Source organism: Hemitrygon akajei, chromosome 11, assembly GCF_048418815.1.
Source record: "Hemitrygon akajei chromosome 11, sHemAka1.3, whole genome shotgun sequence".
Lineage (NCBI taxonomy): Eukaryota > Metazoa > Chordata > Chondrichthyes > Myliobatiformes > Dasyatidae > Hemitrygon > Hemitrygon akajei.
Window position 1 is genome coordinate 159,394,184 of NC_133134.1, and position 25,646 is coordinate 159,419,829.

The window sequence follows — 25,646 nt, forward strand, 5'->3', positions numbered from 1 at the left end:
GCCCGGTAGGAGGAGATTTGCCCAAATATCCATTTTAATGTGGTCAGAGGTATTTTTTTAAAAAGCGTAGTGTGGACGCCTGTCGTTTTTACGCGAAACCGGCGTGGAAGAGTGGTAGCACCTGAAGGCTGCCTAGCACAATCCTCACTGATGAGATACAAACAATGCATGTTGCTGTTTCAATGTGTAGGTGACAAATGAAGCAAGTGTTCACACCTAGAAGATACTAGCAGTGGGGTTCTGCAGGGATCAGTTTTGGAGCCACTGCTGTTTTCAATTTACATTAATGATTTGGATAAGCACATAACAAATAAACAAGGGAAGTTTGCAGATGACACAAAATTAGGAGGTTGGGCTGATAACATTCCGGCAGCAGAATCAATACAGTTAGAGCTAAGTAAATTCCAGATGTGGGCAGATGAAATTCAATGTAAAATATTACATGTAGGAAGTAGAAATATTAGATATAAATATACAATGGGAGGGGGGTCCTGAGTTAGAAAGTGCACTGTACAAGAAGGATTTGGGGATCCTGGGAGACTCATCACTAGCAACATCTGGACAATGCACAGAAGCAATTAGGAAGGCTAATTAGAATATAATGCACTCATCTCCTTCTACCTTAGGCCACAAACTTATCAATCACCCCTGATGAGTTATTAACTTCAAACTTTCTGCATAATCACTCAAAGAGTTGACCTGCATGTGCATGTAACGAGAGCTGTATAACTCATCTCCTTCTACCTTAAGCCATGAACTTATCAATCACCCCTGCTGTGGACACTTCCTGGAGATCCAAGGTCTGTATGCTCCAAATCCGCTGGACTAAGTGTGTAAATGTAGGAGGGGACTGACTATGTTGAAAAATAAATGTGCTAGGTTTTCTAAAATTGACTCCTTCTACCTTAGGCCACGAACTATCAATCAGCACTCGTAAACTCTTCTTGGGCTTCCAGCTGGGCACTGGTTTCGATTTTAACTGACGTTTCTGTGACAAATTCTGTAATGGCAGAGTTTGTCATTGATATGTTGATTAAAATCGATACCTATACCGGACTGGAAGCCCGAGAAGAGTTTATTCAACAATAAATATAAATACATAAGATAACTTATATACATAGATTGGTAATATGTCCATAATGTGACACTAGGCTGTACATAAGGAAATAATAAAGTAGTGGTGGAGTTAGTGGGTGGAGGTGTTGATCAGCCTTACTGCTTGGGGAAAGTAACTTTGTGACTCTGGTGGTCCTGGCGGGGCTGCTAGGTAACCTCTGTCCTGATGGGAGTGGGACAAACAGTCCACAAGCAGGCTGGCTGGGATCTTTCATGATATTACTGGCCCTTTTCTGGCACCTTTCTGTACGTATGTCCGTGATGTTACATATGCTGGTATAACGATGCACTGGACAGTTTTAACTACCTGCTGTGAGCCTTCCTGAAATGGTGATAATCATATCATAAGATTTTAGTTATCTGTTTAAAAAAGACCATAAGATCATAAGATATAGGAGCAGAATTTGGGCATTTGGCCCATCATGTCTGCATTTCATCATGGCTGATTCATTTTCCCTCTCAGCCCCAATCTCCTGGTTTCTCCCAGTATCTCTTCATGCCCTAACCAATCAAGACTCTATCAACCGCGCCTTAAAATGTTGGCAACCCAATGTCGAAATAATTAATTGGAGAAAATTCAGTTTCATTAAGATTAGAGCGGATCTGCCTGAGGTAACTTGGAATCAAAAGTTGACAGGCAAAACAGCGATGGCACAATGGGTTGACATTGAGAAAGAAAAGGTTCAGGTACATTTGAGGAACATTCCTGTGGGGGACAAAGAAAGAAGAAATAAATCCAGAGCTCTCTGCACGACAAGGGAGGTACAGAAAAAAACCACAGAAACAACACAACACTGGGTATGACAAGTGCTGGGTTATAAATACATGAGAGACATGCTGATTATGAAAGAATCAAAGAGGAAATGGCTGAAGTAAAAACAAGAGGCGAAGAGTGTATGAGAAAAGTTCCACTGCCAGCCTAAGCAGAAATCCATTTGTGTTCTAAAGGTCCATAGATACATGGGCCTGGATGCTGAGGCTTTATAAGGCACTGGTGAGGCCTCGCCTTGCGTATTGTGAACAGTTTTGGGCCTCTCATCTTAGAAGAGTTGTGCTGGCATTGGAGAGGGTCCAGAGGAGGTTCACAAGGATGATTCCAGGAATGAAAGGGTTATCGTACGAGGAATATTTGATGGCTCCGGGGCTGTACTCACTGGAATTCAGAAGGATGAGTGGGGATCTTATTGAAACCTTTCAAATGTTGAAAGGCCTAGACAGTATAGATGTGATAAGCATGTTCCCCATGGTGAGGGAGTCTAGGACAAGAGGGCACAGCCTCAGGATAGAGGGGCACCCTTTCAAAACAGGGATGTGGAGAAATTCCTTTAGCCAAAGGGTGGTGAATTTGTGGAATTTGTTGCCACAGGCAGCTGTGGAGGCCAGGTCGTTGGGTGCATTTAAGGCAGAGATTGATAGGTTCTTGTTTGGACATGGCATCAAAGGTTATGGGGAGAAGGCCGGGAAGTGGGGTAGAAAAAAGGATCAGCCATGATTGAATGGTGGAGTAGACTCAATGGGCAAGATGGCCTAACTCTGCTCCTATGTCTTATGGTCTTATATAAGCAGAATTAAGCCATTCGGCAATCAAGTCTGCAACAGGGTCTTCGACAGGGGGTTGCTGGGGGTTAGTGGGTAGTGCAGGTTAAAGGGCCGGATAGGCCTATTCTGCACTGTATCTCTAAATAAACAAATACATACAGACATGAATTCCCATACCAGATGGTGATACAGCTGGTCAGGACGCTCTCTGGTAGAATGTGCTTCGAATGGGGTCGGGGGCCTCGATTGTCAGGAAGTAGAGGCGCTGCTGTGCTTTATTTCAGCATCTTAGAACTTAGAAAAATAGAGGGCTATAGGTAATTTCTAAAGTAAGGACATGCTCGGCACAGCTTTGAGGGCCGAAGGGCCTGTATTGCGCTGTAGGCTTTCTATGTTTCTATCTGTAGAATCTCTTGTGTTTAAGAACCACGAAGAACAACTGAATGAGTATCCAAAATTAATGGCACTGCCTGAATTAATGTACTTATTAGAAATAAGTGCGCAAGACGTACAACATTATTGGTTAGATGTAGGAAGTGCGAAGAGATTGGGACATCGCAATGGACACTGCTGTCGAAATAAGTGACGCTGCAGACTGTAACGTTGAAACAGCGAGCTATTGGTCTCGCTCTCGCTGTGGCAGGAACGATATCTCTCTCTCTCTCTCCCTCGTTAGTGAGAGGGAGAATCTGTGGATGTTGGTGTTGGAATGGACAGTAACTCTAGAAGAACCCTAAATAATGGTCTCTGGGGGCTTTGCTATTGCTTGCATGGTGGGTGGTGGGGGTTGATGCTTCTGCTGGAGCAAGTAGGGGGAGGAGAGGGGGAAGGGTTGATACTTTTGCTGCTGCTTGTGTGTGGGAGGGGGAGGGGGCTTTGGGGTTCTAACGTCTTTGTGTCATTCATCCTTTGGGATTTTTCTTCTGTTTTGTCGATGACTGCGGAGAGTATGAATTTCAGGTTGTATACTGTATACATTCTCTGATATTAAATGGAACCATTGACAATTATAAACAATATCTAAAGCATATCTGAGGGGTCAAATAATCTCTTACACAGCAAATCTCAATAGAAGATCCCATGCAGATCGAGCAGACCTCATTAACCAGATTAAAGATTTGGATCAAATATATGCCCAAACTAAGAACCCTGAATTATACAAGAAGCGCATTGAACTCCAAACTAAATTTAACCTTCTGTCCACTCAACCTGTCGAACGCCAACTTCTCGAAAGCAAGAGCCGCTTTTACATTCATGGGGATAAGTCTGGTAAATTCCTAGCCAATCAGCTGAGGCGTTCCAAAGCCAAACAACATATTACAAAGATCCGGAAGGAGAACGGAGACTTTACATCGGATCATTTAGAAATTAATGACGCATTTAAAAAATTTTATTCCCGGCTTTATTCCTCTGAATCCCTGAATGACAATATCTCTGTGGATCAATTTTTACAGAATCTGAATATCCCCTCACTTTCATCTGATTTCAAAGCCAAACTCAATGCGCCTATATCACCAGAAGAAATATCTTTTGCAATTTCTGCACTGTCCTCAGGGAAATCTCCTGGACCTGATGGGTTCCCTGTGGAATTTTATAAATCATTCTCCTCACTTCTTTCTCCTCAGTTACTTTCAGTATTATCTGACTCATTTAATTACAGCAAATTGCCACCCTCTTTCAATGAGGCATCTATTATTCTTCTTTTTAAAAAGGGCAAAGACCCAACAGAGTGTTCCTCATACAGGCCGATCTCTCTGCTCAATGTTGATGTAAAGATCTTAGCTAAAGTGTTGGCTCATAGATTAGAAACCGTTATTCCCTCCATTATCTCTGATGACCAAACAGGCTTTATTAAAAACCGTCTCCCTTTTTTTAACATTTGGCGTCTATTTAATATTTTATACTCAGTTCCAACTGGGACTCCTGAATGTGTTATCTCCCTTGATGCGGAGAAAGCATTTGACCGTATAGAGTGGAACTACCTTTTTGCAGTCTTAGAAAAATTTGACCTCGGCCAAAGTTTCATCTCTTGGATCCAATTGCTGTACCTGTGTCCTACTGCTTCTGTTCTAACTAATTTTCAGAAATCCCAAGTATTTAATCTTAAACGTGGCACCCGTCAGGGATGCCCCTTAAGTCCCTTTCTCTTTGATTTGGCTATAGAACCTCTGGCGATAGCATTTCGAAATTGTCCTGAATTGGCCGGGATTTGGAGAGGGGGTGTTGAGCATAAAGTTTCTCTCTATGCTAATGACTTATTACTCTTTCTCTCAAATCCATCTACATCCTTACCTCTAATGTTTTCACTTCTTGACCAGTTTAGCCAGATCTCTGGCTATAAACTCAACTTACATAAGAGTGAACTTTTCCCAATTAATAAAGAAGCACAAGAACTAATATTTCGTGATCTCCCTTTTAAAGTAGCCCATAATCAATTTACTTATCTTGGAATTACAGTACAAGGAAGTTTAAAGATCTCTTTCGTGAAAACTTTGTCAATCTTTCATATGCTATAAAACAGAGTCTGGTACAATGGTCACCTCTATCTATGACCTTGGTAGGTCGTATTAATGTTGTTAAAATGTATGTTCTTCCCAAATTTTTATACTTATTTCAATCTATCCCAATTTTTATTCCTAAGTCTTTTTTTGATTCCTTAGACTCTATTATTTTTTCATATCTGTGGCAGAATAAGCACTCTAGAATTAATAAAATCCACCTCCAAAAATCTAAAAAAGAGGGTGGCATGGCTTTACCTAACTTTCGCTTATATTACTGGGCAGCTAATATACGTTGTGCTGCCTTCTGGTCTTTCTTCCACGGTCAACCCGAGTGCCCTAACTGGGTGGCAATGGAGTTGAGCTCCACTAAAGAATTATCTATATCTGCACTTCTTGGCTCTGCACTCCCTAGCAGTCTGCCCAGATCAATAGCTAATCCTCTGGTCAGACACACTTTGCGTATATGGGCTCAGTTCAGGAAATGCTATGGTTTCCAGGGGTTTTCCGTTTCTAGCCCTGTCGCACATAATCACCTTTTTTTTACCTACTACGTACGATTCAGCATTCCATGTTTGGTACAGGAAGGGCATTAGACATTTTGAAGATCTCTTCATTAATAATCGCTTCGCTTCTTTTCAGCAGCTCTCCGTTAAGTTCAACCTGCCTAACGCTCACTTTTTCAGATACCTCCAAATCCGACACTTTACTGCTCCTTTAATTCCTAACTTTCCTGAAATGCCTGTGAAAAATGCTATGGACCTATTTCTTTCCATTAATCCACTAGGTAAAGGTTTAATTTCAATTATCCGAGATAAACTAGCAGCCTTACGACGGGCCCCTGTGGATGAAATTAAAATGGCCTGGGAGCAGGACTTAAATATCTCCTTATCCGAGGAGAGCTGGGACTCAGTTCTCAAATCGGTCAACTCAACCTCCCTTTGTGCTCGCCATTGCCTCTTACAGTTTAAGATTGTTCATAGAGCCCATATGTCTAAATCTAAACTATCTCGATTCTACCCTGGCATTAGTCCGCTTTGTGATAAATGCAAGGGGGCGTGGCCTCTCTCATCCACATGTACTGGTTCTGTCCTAGCTTGGAGAAATTCTGGAAAGATGTCTTCACTACATTATCGGGTATTCTGAATCAGCACCTAGAACCTAACCCCTTAATTGCTCTGTTCAGTTTTTGGGGCGAGACAGATTTATGTCTGGGTCCGACCAAATGCCGAATACTATCCTTTGCCTCTCTCCTGGTGAGACGCTTGATCCTCCTCAGATGGAGAGGTGTTGCCCCGCCCACTCATGCGCAATGGCTTAACGACATTATGGCCTGCTTGGACCTCGAAAAAATTCATTATTCAGTTCTTAATTCGGGTCTAAAGTTCCATAAGGTCTGGGGACCTTTTATCAAGTACTTTCATAACCTTCCTCTTGACAATATCTGTGGTGTGGGACCTGATGACCTTGATAGACTTACATTTACTCCACTTGTCTATATGCTCTCACATTTTAGATGTCCAAGTGTTGCAGGGATAGTACGGGACCATCGCAGTTAGCATAACATTATTACAGCACCAGCAATCCTGGTTCATTTCTGCCACTGTCCACAAGGAGTTTGCACATTTTCCTCATAACCTCTGGATACTCGAGTTTTTTCCCCACGGTCCAAAAAGAAAAGACAGACAGATGAGTAGGTTAATTGGTCTCGTGGGTGTAACTGTGTAATGCGATCTTGTTGGGCAGGAAGGTCCCATTACTGTACAGTGTCTCTAAATAAAGTGTTCCTTTCTCTTCCCACCAGGCACAGCAATTTGAAGTCTTCTACTTCTCGGTGGAAAAAGTACGTGAATGAAACAAAGCAGGTCCTGCAAATCGCCTGGAGTACTTACTCCAGTCCGACTCCAAGTGGCTGGAAGCAACTGCTTGTCCTCCTCCTGTTATGCTTGTGCATATCCACCATCACCAGTGGGTTACTCTACAACTGGCTGCTGTCATCCCTGAAGTACAAAGGGTATGTGAGTAAACTCATAACTGGAGTGTTCATAATCATCATGTTCCTGCTTCTCTTCTTGGTCCATCCCGTGCGCTGCGCGTTCACCATTGTGGTCCCCACATTGGGCACGAAACAAGGCCGCGATCTCTTCCTTTCCACGTGCTTCATGCTAGTGGCCATCAATATCATACCCAATATTGTGGGCAACGTGAAGATGGTTCTCAAGCTCCTTGAGTGCGTTGTGATGACCTCAGTCAAGAGCCTAGGGAACTCGACCAGCATTGTTAGTCATCTCAAGGATAAGCTGGTCGAAGAACAGCAGAAGCTACAAGAATCGGAGCCGTTCATTTTGCAACACTCAGACGCGGAATGGGAATTTATCTCTGATATCAATCAATCAGCAATCCAGAGCCAATTGCATGCAATTGGCAAAGATATCCAAAGTGAATTTGATAAAATTCATACCTTAATCAGTGAGATTACTCTGTACACCAACCGAGCACTGGCTGCCTTCATCTTCTTCTATCTGGCCTTCACCTCTGTTTGGTATCTCAAGGGCTACCTGACAAACCTGGAGTTTGACAATGTGTATATAACTGGCAAGTTAACTGACCTGCTACAACCAAAGAGAGGGTGGCATGTACCAAAGCGAACTGCCAGTAAAAAGCTAATCCGATCCACCGGGTTAAAGATGTCATCAGATGAAGTAGCCGCGTGCGTCAAGCAAATGGTGATCAGCACCGCGTATTTAGCCATATCCGCAATTATCATCATAGCGGATTTTGTCATCTTCTCGTTCACATCGGAGGTCCTGCGTTGGACAGTTGACATCCCACCTGTACATGCTGTTTTGGGGTTTGAATACAAAGTAATGACTCCTTTACTGCATCTTTTTTCATGGTTCTGCTTTTCTCCTGGAGGCATTGGCCATTATCTTGGTTTTCAACTCAAAAGCAACAGCTGCTTTTTTTGGTTTTAACCAGATTAACAAAATCAAGTCAAATCAAGTCAACTTATTGATTGTGATTGTGTAGCCTCTAACAGTAACTCCAGCCTTGAACTCCAGGCCAGGTCTTCACGTGCTGCTTTTGGAACTCCCATCTCCCCTTCCCCCACCAACACTCTGCAATCCCCTCTCCCTCAGATCCCATCATCAGTTCCTGGGCCCTCAGAGGCTCCATCTTCCTCTCACCCCAACCCTCCCCTCTCCACTGACACTACCAACCTTCCTCCCCCCTCTGATCCCAGCTCTCATCTGTGCCAGGTCTTCACCATCTCCTCCGACCTTCCACTCTCTAAGGCAGAGTGCTCCGTCCTCAGTAAGGGCCTCACCTTTGTTCCCCTTTGCCCACACCTCAGTGAGTTCCGCGTACGCCATGACGCTGAACTCTTCTTCCGCCAGCTCCATCTCCGAGCTTACTTCTTTGACAAGGACTCTCCCAACCCCACCAATGACCCCTTCTCCCATCTTCAACCCTCCTCCTCTTCATGGACACCCCGCTCTGGTCTTCTGCCTGCTCTGGATCTTTTTATTGCTAACTGCCGACGTGACATCAACCGTCTCGACTTCACCACGCCTTGTTCCAATTCCAACCTCACTCCTTCTGAACACTCTGCTCTCCACTCCCTCCGCACCAATCCCAACCTTACCATAAGACCCGCTGATAAGGGGGGCTGCTGTTGTATTCTGCTGTACTGACCTCTACCTTGCTGAGGCAAAACGACAACTCGCTGATACCTCCTCTTATTTACCGCTCAATCATGACCCCACTATGGAGCACCAGGTCACAGTCTCCCACACCATCACCAACCTTATCAGCTCTAGGGATCTCCCATCCACTGCTACCAACCTCATAGTTCCCACACCCCGCACTTCCCATTTCTATCTCCTACCCAAGATCCAAGTAGACCCATTGTCTCAGCTTGCTTTTGCCCCACTGAACTCATCTCTGCATACCTCGACACTGTTTTATCCCCCTTGTTTAATCCCTTTCCACCTATGTTCGTGACACTTCTCACACTCTGGATTCTTTCAATGATTTCAAGTTCCCTGGCCCCCATCATCTTATTTTCACCAAGGGCGTCCAGTCCCTGTATATCTCCATCCCCCACCAGGAAGGTCTCAAAGCTCTCCGCTTCTTTTTGGATTCCAGACCAAACCAATTCCCCTCTACCACCACTCTCCTCCGTCTAGTGGAATTGGTCCTCTCTCTTAATAATTTCTTCTTCAGCTCCTCCCACTTCCTTCAAACTAAAGGTGTAGCCATGGGCACCCGCATGGGTCCCAGTTATGCCTACCTTTTTGTTGGCTATGTAGAACAGTCCATGTTCCAAGCCTATACTGGTATCTGTCCCCCACTTCTCCTTCACTACATTGATGACTGCATTGGCGCTGCCTCCTGCACGCATGCTGAGCTTGTTGACTTCATCAACTTTGCCTCCAACTTCCACCCTGCCCTCAAATTTACCTGGTCCATTTCTGACACCTCCCTCTCCTTCCTTGATCTCTCTATCTCTGGAGACAGCTTATCTACTGATGTCTACTATAAGCCCACAGACTCTCACAGCTACCTGGATTATTCCTCTTCCCACCCTGTTACTTGTAAAACTGCCATCCCCTTCTCTCAATTCCTCTGTCTCTGCCGCATTTGCTCTCAGAATGAGGCTTTTCATTCCAAGACAAAGGAGATATTTTCCTTTTTTAAAGAAAGGGGCTTCCCTTCCTCCACCATCAACTCTGCCCTCAAACACATCTTTCCCATTTCACGCACATTTGCTCTCACCCCATCCTCCCGCCACCCCACTACGGATAAGGTTCTCCTTGACCTCACCTACCACGCCACCAGCCTCCGGGTCCAACGTATAATTCTCTGTAACTTCCACAACCTCCAACGGGATCCCACCACCAAGCACATCTTTCCCTCCCCTCTCTTTCTGCTTTCCACAGGGATCACTCCCTATGCAACTCCCTTGTCTATTTGTCCCCCCATCCCTTTCCACCACTCTCCCTCCCAGCACTTACCCTTGTAAGCGGAACAAGTGCTATACTCTTCCTCCCTCATCGCCATTCAGGGCCCCAGACTGTCCTTCCAGGTGAGGTGACACTTCACCTGTGAGTCGGCTGGTGTGATATACCGTGATCGGTGCTCCCAGTGTGGCCTTCTATATATTGGTGAGACCCGACACAGACTGGGAGACTGTTTCACTGAACACCTACGCTCGGTCTGCCAGAGAAAGCAGGATCTCCCATTGGCCACACATTTTAATTCCTCGTCCCATTCCCATTCCGATATGTAAATCCTCCTCTACTGTTGAGATGAAGCCACACTCAGGTTGGAGGAACAACACTTTATATTCCATCTGGGTAGCCTCCAACCTGATGGCATGAACATTGATTTCTCGAACTTCTGTTAATGCTCCTCCTCCCCTTCTTACCCCATCCCTAATTTTTAATTCTTAATTTTTTTCTCTCCTTCCCTCTCACAATAACTCCTTGCCTGTTCTCCATCTTCCTCTGTTGCTCCCCTCCCCCTTTCTTTCTTCTAAGGCCCTCCATCCTATGATACTCCCTTCTCCAACCTTGTATCCCTTTTGCCAATCAACTTCTCAACTTTTAACTTCATCCCTCCCCCTCCTGTCTTCTCCTATTATTTCGGGTCTCCCCCTCCCCCTCACACTTTCAAATCTCTTACTATCTCTTCTTTCAGTTAGTCCTGACGAAGGGTCTCAGCCCAAAACGTCGACTGTACTTCTTCCTATAGATGCTGCCTGGCCTGCTGCGTTCCACCAGCATTTTGTGTGTGTTGCTTGAATTTCCAGTAGGTTTTCTCGTGTTCAAGTCAATTTATTGTCATTTAGCTGCATAATGTATATAACCACATATAGAAATGAGATGTTTCTTTGAACCAGGGTGTAAAGCATAGTAGTACACATAACACATGATAACTTATGAAGGTATTATGAAAATCTACAGATTAATCACACATAAATTTACAAACTAAAGTGTATTAGTATTATTGTAAGGTATGGAACAGATCAACCAGAGAAACTTCGAATGCGATACAACAGGGAGTTCAGAAGCCAAATGGCCTGGGAGAAGAAACTGTTTGCCATCCTAACCATTCTTGTTTTTATGCATCAGAGTCTCCTGCCTGGCGGTAGTAAGTCAATGGGTAGGATCCTTGATAATACTAAGGGCCCTGCATATGCAGTGCTTCTGATAAATGTCCCCGATAGATGGTAAGGAGACCGCTATGATCCTCTTCGCTGTTCTCACAGTCCTTTGTGGGAACTTCTGGTCCAATACTCAACTGCTCCCATACCAGACGGAGGTGCAACTTGTCATGCTGACACTCTGACTGGTGCTCCTGTAATACGCAGTTAAGATGAGGTCGGGAGAGCCTTGCTTTCCTCAATGTTCTTAGGAACTGTGCCTTCTTGTTCAGGGAGGTGATATTAAGGGACCGGGTGAGGTAATCCATGATGTAAACTCCTAGGAACTTGGTACACTTAACGCTCTCTACGAAGGGAGCCACGTATTCGCAGAGGGGGATGGTTTATCTGCAACTTCCTGAAGTCCACAATGATTTCCTTTGTCTTCTCCACATTCGGGCTTAGGTTGTTCTTCTCACACCAATCCACCAGCCGCTCCACTGTCTCTCTATACTGGTCTGCAGTAAAGTGGCATCACTTATAGGCGGTTAGATCCAGAAGGCAGATGCAGGCAACCTCCATGTTACAGGGGCTTGCCTTTCAGTGCAAGACAAGTTAACCAGTCTCTAGTGAAGGGGAAGAAGTCAGGATAAAGAGGTCGGGGAGGGGAACTAGTGCAAGCTGGCAGGTGATTGGTGAGACCAAGTGAGGAGCAAGGTAGGTGGGTAGGGGAGGGAAAGGAAACGAGAAGCTGAGAGGTGTTAGGTGGAATTAAAAGTTCTTACTTAAGACCATAAGGTCATAAAACATAGAAGCAGAATTAGGCCATTTGGCCCATCAAGCCTATTCTGCCATTTCATCATGGCTGATCCATTTCCCTCTCAGCCCCAACTCCTGCCTTCTCCCCGTAACCTTTCATACCCTGACTAGTTAAGAATCTATCAACTCCGCCTTAAATGCATCCAGTGGCCTGGCTCCCAGAGCCATCTGTGGCAACAAATTCCATAGATTCACCATCCACTGGCTAAAGAACTTCCTCCTCATCTCTGTTCTAAAGGGAAGTCCCTCATGCATAAGGCCAGTGATGTTGTGGGGGTGGAACTGGACTCTCTGACGGTGGTGTCTTAAAAGAGGATGCTGTCCAAGTTGCATGCCATCTTGGACAATGACTCCTATCCACTCCATAATGTACTGGTTAAGCACAGGAGTACATTCAGCCAGAGACTCATTCCATCGAGATGTAACACTGAGTATCATAGGAAATCATTCCTAACTGTGGCCATCAAACTTTACAACCCCTCCCTCAGAGTGTCAGACACCCTGAGCCAATAGGCTAGTCCTGGACTTATTTCCACTTGGCATGATTAACTTATTATTATTTAGTTATTTATGGTTTTATATTGCTATATTTCTTCACTATTCTTGGTTGGTGCAGCTGTAACGAAACCCAGTTTCCCTCGGGATCAATAAAGTATGTCTGTCTGTCTTTCTGTCTATTATGAGGCTGTGTCCTCTGGTCTTAGACTCCCCCCACCAAAGGAAACATCCTCTCCACATCCACTCATTGAGGCCCTTCAACATTTGATTGTTTCAATGAGATCCCCCGCATTCTTCTAAATCCCAGTGAGTAGAGTCCCAGAGCCTTCAATTGCTGCTCATATGATAACCCTTTCATTCCCAGAATCATTTTTGTGAACCTCCTCTGAACCCTCTCTTGTATCAGCACATCTCTTCTTAAATAAGGGGTCCAAAATGGATCACAATACTCCAAGTGAGGCCTCGCCAGGGTTTTATAAAGCCTCAGCATTACATCCTTGCTTTTATATTCTAGTCCTCTTGAAATGGATACTAACATTACATTTGCCTTCCTCACCATCAATTCAACCTGCAAATTAACTTCTAGGGAATCCTGCATGAGGACTCCCAAATCCCTTTGCATCTTAGGTTTTTGAATTTTCTCCCCATTTAGAAAATAGCCTGTGCTTTTATTCCTTCTACCAAAGTGCATGACAAAGTTCTTAAGTCAAGTAGCTCAGCTTCTTGTCAAGGGGATTCCCCTGTTTATTTCCTTCCACAGATTCTACCAGACTTCATGTCAAGTCGTCACTTTTATTGTCATTTCGACCATAACTGCTGGTACAGTACACAGTGAAAATGAGACATTTTTCAGGACCATGGTGCTACATGAAACAGTACAAAAACTACACTGAATTATGTCAAAACAACACAGAGCAAGCTACACTAGACTACAGACCTACCCAGTACTGCATAAAGTGCACAAAACAGTGCAGGCATTACAATAAATAATAAGCAAGACAATAGGCACAGTAGAGGGCAGTAAGTTGGTGTCAGTCCAGACTCTGGGTATTGAGGAGTCTGATAGCTTGGGGGAAGAAACTGTGTTGAGATAGTCTGGTCTTGAGAGCCCGAATGCTTCAGTGCCTTTTCCCAGATGTCAGGAGGGAGAAGAATTTGTATGAGGGGCACGTGGGGTCCTTCATAATTCTGTTTGCTTTGTGGATGTAGCTTGTGGTGTAAATGTATGTAATGGCGGGAAGAAAGACCCTGATGATCTTCTCAGCTGACCTCACTATCCGCTGCAGGATCTTGCGATCCAAGATGATGCAATTTCTGAACCAGGCAGTGATGCAGCTGCTCAGGATGCTCTCAATACAACCCCTGTAGAATGTGATGAAGATGGGGGGGGGGGGGGTGGGAGATGGACTTTCCTCAGCCTTTGCAGAAAGTAGAGATGCTGCTGGGCTTTCTTTGCTATGGAGCTGGTGTTGAGACACCAGGTGAGATTCTCCGTCAGGTGAACACCAAGAAATTTGGTGCTCTTGCTGAGTTCCTCAAGCATTGTGTGTGCATTGTTCAAGATTTCCAGCCCCTGCAGAATCTCTTGTGTTTCTGTGTAAGAATAATAAGAGTGAAATTTGCACACCACAACTTTCCTCAGATTGCAAGATAATAATTGAATCATTTCTATTGATGATACTGATTTGGGAATAGCTATCGTCCAAGGCAGGGGTTCCCAACCTTTTTTATGCCATGGACCAATACTGTTAAGCAAGGGATCTGTGGATCCTTGGTTGAGAACCTCTGGTTGAACGTATGGTGTAGTCTTCTCTGATAGGTCATATCTTATAACTTGATTACCCCCATTAGTAAATCAAATCAGAATCAGGTTTAATTACATTGGCATGTGTCATGAAATTTATTGTCTATGTGGCAATAGTACATTGCAATGCATAATAATAGAGTAGAAAACATGAATTACTGTGTGTGTGTGTGTACTCGTCGGGGTGCTGTCAGGACAAGCTCGCCGTCATGACAAGCTTTTTGCACCGATCTTTCTGGTGATTGCTTGTGATACAGCGTGTCTTGGGCATCTGAAACCTGGCGGAGCCCATCCCTCCCCAGGTGTTTGGAGCCGGCTGGATTCGAACTTGGGAGCCTTCGCTCCAAAGTCCGGCGCTGATGCCACTATGCCACCAGCTGGCTTCTGTGAGGTAAGTGTGTGTATATTAAATAGTTAAGTTAAATAAGTGGTGCAAAAATAGAAATAAAAACGATAGAGAAGTTATGTTCATGGGCTGACTGTCCATTCAGAAGTCAGATGGTAGAGGGGAAGCTGTTTCTGAATCATTAAATGTGTGCTTTTAAGCTCCTGTACCTCATTCCTAATTTTGCAATGAGAACAAGGCATTGCCTGGGTGATGGGGGGGTTCTTAATGATGGACACTGCCTTCTTAAGGCATCGCTCCTTGAAGATGTACTGGATACTACGGAAGCTAGAGTCCATGATCAAGCTGACTGGTCTTACAGCTCTTCAATGCTATGCAGTACCCACACCCCCCCAATACCAAATGGAGATGCTCAATTAGAAAGCTCTCCACAGTACATCTGTGGAAATTTTCCAGCCTTTTCGGAGACATACCAAATATTCTCAAACTCTAATGGAATATAGCCGCAGCCATGCCTTCTTTGTAGGGGTAGTAAGTGATGAACAATACTAGATAGATAGATAGATAGATAGATACTTTATTCATCCCCATGGGGAAATTCAACATTTTTCCAATGTCCCATACACTTGTTGTAGCAAAAACTCATTACATACAATACTTAACTCAGTAATAATATGATATGCATCTAAATCACTAACTCAAAAAGCATTAATAATAGCTTTAAAAAAGTTCTTAAGTCCTGGCAGTTGAATTGTAAAGCCTAATGGCATTGGGCTATACATATCCCGTATTCCTCAGACTTGTTCATTGGAGCGAAGGAGGATGAAAGGTGACTTGATAGAGGTGTACAAGATAATAAGAGGCATAGATCGAGTAGACAGCTAGACACTATTTCCTAGGGCAAGAATGGCTATTACGAACAGGCATAATTTTAGGGGGTGTGATGTCAGAAGTAAGCTTTTTCACACAGAGAGTGCTGGGTGTCTAGAATGCACTGCCCGGGTTGGTGTTAGGGCAGGGGTTCTCAAACATTTTAATGCATGGGCCAATACCATTACACAAGCGGTCCATGGACCCCAAGTTGGGAACTCCTGTGTTACAGGCTGATACTTAAGGGACATTTAAGAGACTCTTAGATAAGCATATGAATGAAGGAAGAATGGAGTATTATGTGGGAGAGAAGGGTTAGATTAATCTTAGAGAAAAGATCACCATGTGCTGAAGACAAAGTGCAAAGTTCTACGTTCTATAATTTTGCAGAAGTTCCATTTTCAACTGTTAGCCAAATAGAAATTCCCATCTGCAAGCCAAGAGTTTCTCTTCCTACGTGCCTGTGTGGGAAGAGAACACAAAAGAAGAGGGACAAGCCATGCAGAATTGGGGTGGCATGTTAGCATAGTGGTTAACACAGCGTTTTATAGTACAGGTGACCCAGGTTCAATTCCCGCCACTGCCTGTAAGGAGTTTGTATGTGCTCCCTGAGACAGCGTGGATTTCCCCTGGGAGTTCCAGTTTCCTCCCACAGTCCAAAGACGTACCAGTTGGCAGGTTAATAAGTCATTGTAAATTGTCCGGTGATTAGGCTAGGATTAAATTGGGGGATTGCTGTGCAGCATGGCTCAGAGGGCTGGAAGGGCCAGTTCCACGCTGTATCTCAATAAATAAATAAATAAATAAATAAATAAATAAATAAATAAATAAATAAATAAATAGTCAGGAACTGCATGGAGAGATTCATATAGTTTTGCCAATTTTCTCTGTACAATGTGTACAGATTTAAGTGCACCTCTCTTGCTCCCCTCAACCCAAAGCAGAACCTGGGAAATCATCCTTCCAATATTATTGGATAGTTGAGTCTGACCTATAGACTTTTTGTTAACCTGAAGGTAAATATTTCATATCTTGTGGTATTTTGTTTAGAAGATAAGTGAAAATAGGGCCTGAAATGATCTAGAACTTCTAGTTCTTCACTCCTACCAAATGCCTCCTTCCAAACTCACATTGGGAAACTGGTAGAAGGGGTGGGATCGCAATTTCTCTAAAAATACATACAGTCGCTAATGCTCTTGATTTCCAGCCACTTTCAGTCTTCCTTGCTCTGTATATGAAAGCAGACAAACAATTCAAAATGATTCCATCTATTCATAACATTCCTATCTCTGCCTCTGGGTGGCAGGGTGTCGTCTCTACCAAAGGAAGAGTAAGATGCTCCTTCCCTCTGCTAGTCTTGATTAAGGTGCAGCACCTGCTCAGCCCCCTGATCAGGATCATGTGAAGCCATGGGAGCAGGTGGTGGATGGTCGTACGAGCAGCCAGTGCAGATCACAAGTCCAGGTTATGTGACCACTGATGCCAGGCAGACAATCCCTGAAGAGTATTGATAATGGCTGGGGTCACCCGTCTTGTAAAGACACCGCTCGGAAGATGGCAACGGCAAACCACTTCCGTAGAAAAATTTGCCAAGCACAATCATGGTCACGGAAGGGTTCTGCTGAAGGGTACTGGCCAGAAACATCGGCTGTACTTTTTTCCATAGATGCTCTGGCCTGCTGAGTTCCTCCAGCATTTTGTGTGAATTTCCAGCATCTGCAGATTCTCTCTTACTCATGGAAAGACCATGATTGCCCATGTTATACTGTTGTGACTGCGATTGAAGTCACTGGGAGGCACTGAAGCTGGTGGATAAAGAAGTCTTTATTCAACACATGAGCAGGTATCATACTGGAGACACTCTTAGAAAGGGCTCCTAAACTCAAAGTACATCACATTTTTATACCCTTAAGACCAATGGTAACTCAATACAGTTTCAATAGTTACTTACTTAATGTCATTTACTTCAAATGTTTAGGTTGACAATGCTTCCTTTGAGTTACACATAATTTTCAAACACCTAAATCTTCACACCAACAGTCCAGACACCCTAGATTGGATGTTAATCACTGCTATCTGTAAGCTGCTTTCATGCATATGCAGACACCTCAGGTCAATGGGATGTTTCCTGGTTTGCAGTTGACCCCAGACTCCAGCCCCAGAAAGACCACTGTTCTGAGTTGCATTTTAAATTCAAACCACAATCCACATTCAGATCTGAAGACTGGTTGCTGCTGAAATTAATATTTGCTATTTTCCATAACTCCAGAATATACCCTAACAATGCAACATGACAAATAATGAATGAATGACTCTCTGCCTCGCACATCCTCCTCACAGCCTGTCACTGTGATTGTCCCTGAAGTTACATGCTGCTTCTAACATGAACACAAAATGGTATCGTAGAACAACATGAGAACAAGATTGTTTATAACACATGCATAGACCGGTGATTAGTGATGTGCCTCAGGGATCTGTACTGGGTCCAATGTTGTTTGTCATATACATTAATGATCTGGATGATGGGGTGGTAAATTGGATTAGTAAGTATGCAGATGATACTAAGATAGGTGGCGTTGTGGATAATGAAGTAGGTTTTCAAAGCTTGCAGATAGATTTAGGCCAGTTAGAAGTGTGGGCTGAAAAATGGCAGATGGAGTTTAATGCTGATAAGTGTGAGGTGCTACATTTTGGTAGGAATGATCAAAATAGGACATACATGGTAAATGGTAGGGCATTGAGGAATGCAGTAGAACAGAGTGATCTAGGAATAATGGTGCATTGTTCCCTGAAGGTGGAATCTCATGTGGATAGCAAAGGAATGGAGGGTTATGGGCTGAGTGCAGGTAGGTGGGACTGGGTGAGAGTAAGCGTTCAGCATGGACTAGAAGGGCCGAGATGGCCTGTTTCCGTGCTATAATTGTTATATGGTTATATGTTATATAGATAAAGTGGACAGCTGGCAACTTTTTCCCTGGGCAGCAATGGATTGTATGAGAAGGCATGATGTTAAGGTACACACATGAACTGCTGGAGGAACTCAGCAGTCCAGGTAGATCTATAGAGAGGAATGGAAGGTCGGTGTTTCGGGCTGACACCCTTTGAAAGGAAGGGGGAAGAAGCCAGAATAAGGAGATGGGGAGAGAGGAAAGAGTACAAGCTGGCAGATGAGAACAGGTGAGGGGGGGTGAGAGGATGGGGGATGAAATGGAAAACTGGGAAGGGACTGGTGGAAGAAGTAAAGAAAGCTGGGAGGGGATTGGTGGAAGAGGTCAGGAAGCTAGGAGATGGTTGGTGGAAGAGGTAAAGGAAGCTGGGAGGGGATTGGTGGAAAAGGAAAAGGCTGAAGAAGAAGACAAGTGATAGGTGAAACTAGGTGGGGGCATTGGTAGGTGGGGGAGGGTGACTAAGTGAGAAGTGATTGGAGGAAAACATTGGGGAAATGTCAGAGGTGTAGCGATGTGCTACACACAGCGCTGAAATAACGACACGCAGTCGGTAAGTCATTTTGAGACTAGTTTATTCAAACTCCGCGGCGCTGGCATTTAAATCCCTAGCGCCCGCCCTCTCCGGACGGAAATGACATCAGAGGTGCATTATCAAAGTCTCCCCCCGCGCGCTGGCTATTTGTGAGCCAGTTCGCCTGCGCAGAAAGTGGGTCGCCACATAACCCTCCCCCAGAACCGGCGATACACCCCCCCCCCCCCCCCCCCAATGTCCACAGTCTGGATCAGCCTCTGTTTGGGAGGTCTGCCTCTGCGCCGCGGTGCCTGAACCTCAACCAGCTGCGCTAAGTCCACATGGGCTGGTTTGAGTCGGTCCACTGTGAAAACCTCCTCTTCCCCCCAATGTCCAGAAAGTACGTGGACCCGTTGTTGTTGATCACTTTGAACGGCCCCTCGTACGGCCGCTGTAGCGGTGCCCGGTGTCCGCCCTTCATACAAACACAAACTTACAGTTCTGCAGGTCTTTGGGTACATGGGTCGGGGTCCGTCCATGCTGTGAAGTTGGCACGGGGGCCAGGTTGCCGAGCCTTTCGCGTAGCCTGTCCAGGACTGCTGCGGGTTCTTCCTCTTGCCCCCTTGGGGCTGGTATGAACTCTCCCGGGATGGCCAGGGGTGCGCCGTACACCAACTCGGCCGACGAGGCGTGCAGATCCTCTTTGGGCGCCGTGCGGATTCCGAGCAGGCCCCAGGGAAGCTCATCCACCCAGTTAGGTCCTCTCAGGCGGGCCATGAGAGCCAACTTCAAGTGACGGTGGAAGCGTTCCACCAGTCCGTTCGACTGTGGGTGGTAGGCAGTTGTGTGGTGCAGCTGCGTTCCCAACAGGCTGGCCACAGCCGACCGCAGGCTGGAGGTGAACTGGGCGCCTCTGTTGGAGGTAATGTGGGCCGGTACCCCGAAGCGTGCTACCCAGGTTGTGATCAGTGCTCGGGCGCAGGAATTGGCAGATGTGTCGGTGAGTGGGACCGCCTCTGGCCACCTCGTGAACCAGTCTACCATAGTTAAGAGGTACCGCGCTCCTCAGGACACTGGTAGGGGGCCCACGACATCCACATGAATGTGGTCGAACCTCCGGTGGGTGGGTTTGAACTGCTGCGGCGGGGCTTTAGTGTGCCGCTGCACCTGCTGTTTGGCACTGCGCGCACGTTCTGGCCCATTCACTGACCTGCTTGCGAAGTCCGTGCCACGCAAACTTGCTGGAGACCAGCCGGACAGTTGTCCTGATAGAAGGGTGTGCCAAACCGTGTATGGAGTCGAAAACCCGCCGCCTCCAGGCTGCCGGGACGATGGGGCGAGGTTGGCCGGTAGCCACGTCGCACAGGAGGGTCCTCTCACCTGGGCCTACGAGAAAGTCCTGCAGCTGCAAACCCGAGACTGCGGTCCTGTAGCTGGGCATCTCGTCATCTGCCTGCTGCGCCTCCGCCAGTGCTGCATAGTCCACCCCCAGGGACAGGGCCTGGACAGCTGCTCTGGTGAGTGCGTCCGCCACGACGTTGTCCTTTCCCAAGACATGCTGGATGTCCGTCATGTACTCAGAGATGTAGGACAGATGTCGCTGCTGGCGAGCCGACCAGGGATCGGACACCTTCGTGAACACGAAGGTCAACGGTTTGTGGTCAGTGAACGCGGTGAACAGCCTGCCTTCTAAGAAGTACCTGAAATGCCGGATTGCCAGATACAGTGCCAACAGCTCCCGGTCGAAAGCACTGTACTTGAGTTTGGGTGGTCGTAGGTGCTTGCTGAAGAACGCCAGGGGTTGCCAGCGCCCCTCGATGAGCTGCTCCAGCACCCCACTGACTGCTGTGTCGGATGCGTCCACCGTGAGGGCGGTCGGAACGTCCGTTCTGGGGTGCACCAGCATCACGGCATCCGCCAAGGCTTCCTTGGGTTTAACGAAAGCGGCCGCGGCCTCCTCGTCCCAAGTAATGTCCTTGTCTTTACCCGACATCAGGGTGTACAAAGGGCGCATGATATGGGCTGCTGAGGGGAGGAAACGGTGGTAGAAGTTTACCATACCAACGAACCCCTGTAGGCCTTTGACCATGTTGGGCTGGGCAAAGTGGCGGATTGCGTCTACCTTGGCGGGCAGAGGTGTTGCCCCGTCTTTGGTAATCCTGTGGCCCAGGAAGTCGATGGCATCGAGACCAACTGGCACTTGGCCGGGTTGATCGTGAGGCCGAACTCACTCAGGTGGGAGTAGAGCTGGCGGAGGTGGGACAGATGCTCCTGACGACAACTGCTGGCTATAAGGATGTCGTCCAAATAGATGAACGCAAAGTCCATGTCGCGTCCCACCGCGTCCATTAGCCGCTGGAACGTCTGTGCGGCATTCTTCAGGCCGAACAGCATTCAGAGGAACTCAAACAGGCCGAACGGGGTGATGAGTGCTGTTTTGGGGATGTCTTCAGGGTGCACCGGGATTTGATGGTATCCCCGGACGAGGTCTACTTTGGAAAAGATTCTTGCCCCGTGCAGGTTTGCTGCAAAGTCCTGTATGTGCGGCACGGGGTAGCGGTCTGGAGTGGTAGCCTCGTTCAGTCTGCGGTAGTCGCCGCATGGTCTCCAACCCCCGGCTGCTTTGGGCACCATGTGCAGGGGGGAGGCCCATGGGCTGTCGGACCTCCGTACGACCCCCAATTCCTCCATCCTCTTGAACTCCTCCTTCGCCAGGCGGAGCTTTTCCGGGGGGAGCCTTCATGCATGGGCGAGGAGGGGTGGTCCCTGGGTTGGAATGTGGTGCTGTACCCTGTGTCTGGGCATGGCTGCCATGAACTGCGGTGCCAGAATCGATGGGAAGTCCGCCAGGATTCTGGTGAATTTGTTGTCTGACAGCGTGATGGAGTCCAGGTGTGGGGCCGGCAACTTGGCTTCACCCAGGGAGAATGTCTGAAAAGTCTCGGCATGTACCAGTCTTTTCCCTTGCAAGTCGACCAGCAGGCTGTGAGCTCGCAAGAAGTCCGCCCCCAGGAGTGGTTGGGCCACCGCGGCCCGTGTGAAGTCCCATGTGAACCGGCTGGCGCAGAACTGCAGCTGCACTGTGTGGGTGCTGTAGGTCCGTATCGTGCTGCCGTTTGCGGCCCTCAGGGTGGGTCCTGGCTTCCTGTTGCGGGTGTCGTACCCCGTCGGGGGCAAGACGCTGATCTCTGCTCTGGAGTCCACCAAGAAGTGGCGTCCCGACTGTTTGTCCCAGACGTACAAGAGGCTGTCCTGGTGGCCAGCCGCCATAGTCATTAGCGGCAACTGGCCCTGGCCCTTGCAGGGCGGGTGACAACGGCGGGCTTTTGTGCCCCACCGCTGGTGGTAGAAACACCACTGTTCACTGGCCTCCTCACTCCTGCCTCTGTATTGTGTGCATCCCCCTGCCGGGCCTGGTCTGGTCTGCTGTTGGGCACGTGGCCTGGTAATCTGACCGACGGACGCCACGCTCTCCCTCTTGGCTTGCCCAGGCCGCCACCTTCCGGAAATCGCTGAAATCTGTGTCGGCCAGCAGCAGATGTACATCCTAGGGCAGTCGCTCTAGGAACACTTGCTCGAACATGAGGCAGGGCTTGTGTCCGTCAGCCAGGGACAGTATCTCGTTCATCAATGCTGACGGCAGTCTGTCTCCCAAACCGTCCAGATGAAGCAGGCGGGAACACCCCTCACGCCGTGAGAGGCCAAAGGTCCTAATGAGCAGCGCCTTGAATGCTTCATATTTGCCTTCTTCCGGGGGCGACTGTATGAAATCCACAACCTGGGCAGCCGTCTCCTGGTCAAGGGCGCTCACCATGTGGTAGTAACGCGTGGGATCAGAGGATATCTGCCAAATCTGGAACTGGGCTTCTGCTTGGCTAAACCACACGCGTGGTCGCAGCGTCCAGAAAGTCGGCAGTTGTAGCGAAACTGCGTGAACAGATGAAGAGTCGGTCATCTTTGGTCCAAATCCCGTTTGGTCACCAATGTAGCGATGTGCTTACACACGGCGCTGAAATAACGACGCACAGTCAGTAAGTCGTTTCGAGACTAGTTTATTCAAACTTCGCGGCGCTGGTATTTAAATCTCTAGCGCCTGCCCTCTCCTGGCGGAAATGACGTCAGATGTGCATCACCAAAGTCTTCCCCCCCCCCCCCCCGCGCTGGCTATTTGTGAGCCAGTTCGCCTGCGCAGGAAGTGGGTCGCCACAGAGGTATCTTTTTACACACAGAGTGTGTGGTGAACTAGATATACCTGTCTGACTGCTCCTGTGGCTCCTCCCACAGACCCCTGTATAAAGGCGACTGTGGGCTGCTGCTCTCCCTCATTTTCCCCAGGATGTAGTGTTGTTTATTCTTCCAGTCAATAAAAGCCGATATCTCGCTTCCTAAGTCTCAGCGTGAGTTATTGATGGTGCATCAGAGTGGTAGGTGCATAGAACACACTGCCAGGAGCAGTGGAAGAGGCATATACATTAGGGACATTTAAGACACTCCTACGTAGTCACATGGATGGTAGAAAAATGGAATTCTAAGTAGAAGGGAAGGGTTAGATTGATCTTAGAGTGGGTTACATTGAGGGTCAAAAGGTCTATACTATGCTGTAATGCTCTATGTAATTTGGGATAAAAATGTGAAAATTTCTTTCTAGTTTCTGTCTGGTAGATTCCCTATGACAAAATTTTTAAAATGAATTGGTCTTTTTCAGGTAACTATAGGGACTTCAGTGGAAGAAATTTTTAATTCAGTGAGAACCTGGAAGAACAAAACTCTCTTCTCCTGGAATTTCACCTTTACATCAGATAGATGTGTATTTCAGGCTTCTTCTCCAGATATCCATGTCATCTGTATTGTCAGCCTGCTCTATTTTATTGTTTATATTACAGTGTTTTTGGAAGCCTATGCCTTGCGAGCCCGAAGAAAGATTTCTGCGAGCTTCTTTGAGAGCCGGGAAAACAAAAGGGTCAAATATCTCCAGCAAAAGCTGCTGAATAATTTGGAGCATCAGTTCAAAAATAATGTGGTTGTTTTCACTGTGTCAGAGCAATGCCACGTAAGCTTTAAAAGGCAATGCTTAAACCATGAGACATAGGAGCAGAACTGGGCCATTCTGCCCCACCATTCCATCTTGTCTTGTCCATACTGCACTAACTGCCGCTGTTTCTAGCTAACTGGGCTATAAACGTGCAGGAGCAGTGTGTGGTTAAGTGCCCTGCTCCAAGACACACACGCTGCCTCAGCTGAGGCTCGAACTAACAACCTTCAGATTGCTAGCCCAAAGCCTTAACTCACTTGGCCACGCACCAACACAAACCCCATTGACCATAACACTTGACGCCTTTACTAATCAAGAACCTATCTACTAACTATATGCAAAATGTAACTAGCCTGTTGGCTGAGCATTTTGAATTACTGTACCAGTTATAAGAAAGAATTATATTGTGTTACATCTTGCATCACCTCAAGTCCCAAAGCACTTCTACAGATGAATCCATTCATCCCAAAGAGTGCTGTACTCTGCCATAATTTTCTTAAGTTGAATTTTGCTTTTTAATAAACCATCTCTAACATTTAAGTGTAGACCAGGGTGTCTGTTAATTGAAAGACCAGGATCAATGAAGTAATCCATCATTTCAGGTGCATGAGACTAACAGCAAACAGATTAATTGATCACTCTGAAACATGATAGTTGAATTTGTGAAGGAAGTATTCAAAGTTTAAAGTACATTTACTTAACTTCCGTTTATATTATTGGGCAGCTAATATTCACTGTCTTGCTTTTTGGTCTTTCTTTCATAATCAGTCTGATTGTCCAAAATGGGTGGCAATGGAGTTGAACTCTACTAAGAATATCTCTACTTCCGCACTTCTTGGATCTGCACTTCCTTGTCGCTTGCTTAAACTAATTGTTAATCCTCTTATTAGACAGACTCTGAGAATATGGGCTCAGTTTAGAAAATATAATTGCCTTCGTGGTTTCTCTCTCTAGTCCTATCTTACACAATCATCTTCCCCCTACCTTCTATGCAAGACTTAACATTTCATGATCGGTACAGAAAGGGCATTAGGCGCTTTGAAGATCTTTTCATAGATAATCGTTTTGCAACTTTCAACAAGTCTCTGTAAAGTTTAATCTACCTAATTCCCATTTCTTTAGATATCTTCAAATTAGACATTTCATTAACCCTTTATTGTGAGATGCTCGAGAAAAACGTTGTGGACCTATTTCTTTGTATTAATCCATTGGGCAAAGGCTTAATATCTTTTATTCATGATAAATTAGTAACCTTGAGGTGTGCCCCCTTTGATAAAATTAGTACTGCTTGGGAGCATGAACTGAATATGGAATTAGCAATGGAGGCCAATTCTCTGGATGCTTTCAAGAAGGAGCTAGATAGGTATCTTGTGGATAGGGGAATCAAGGGATATGGGGACAAGGCAGGAACAGGGTATTGATAGTAGATGATCAGCCATGATCTCAGAATGGTGGTGCAGGCTCGAAGGGCTGAATGGTCTACTTCTGCACCTATTGTCTATTGTCTATTGAATGGT

At 46.2% G+C, this 25,646-nt stretch overlaps 1 protein-coding gene across 1 annotated transcript in view; it reads left to right on the top strand.

The window, feature by feature from the left end:
- ocstamp (osteoclast stimulatory transmembrane protein) overlaps positions 1-25,189 on the top strand; it is a 39,955-nt gene extending 14,766 nt beyond the window's left edge. The window contains exons 3-4 of the mRNA XM_073062366.1: positions 6,958-8,017; positions 23,803-25,189. Coding sequence (XP_072918467.1) covers positions 6,958-8,017; positions 23,803-24,186 — 1,444 coding nt within the window. The 3' untranslated portion in view covers positions 24,187-25,189. The remainder of the gene's footprint in view (positions 1-6,957; positions 8,018-23,802) is intronic.
- The last annotated feature ends 457 nt before the right edge of the window (positions 25,190-25,646 follow it).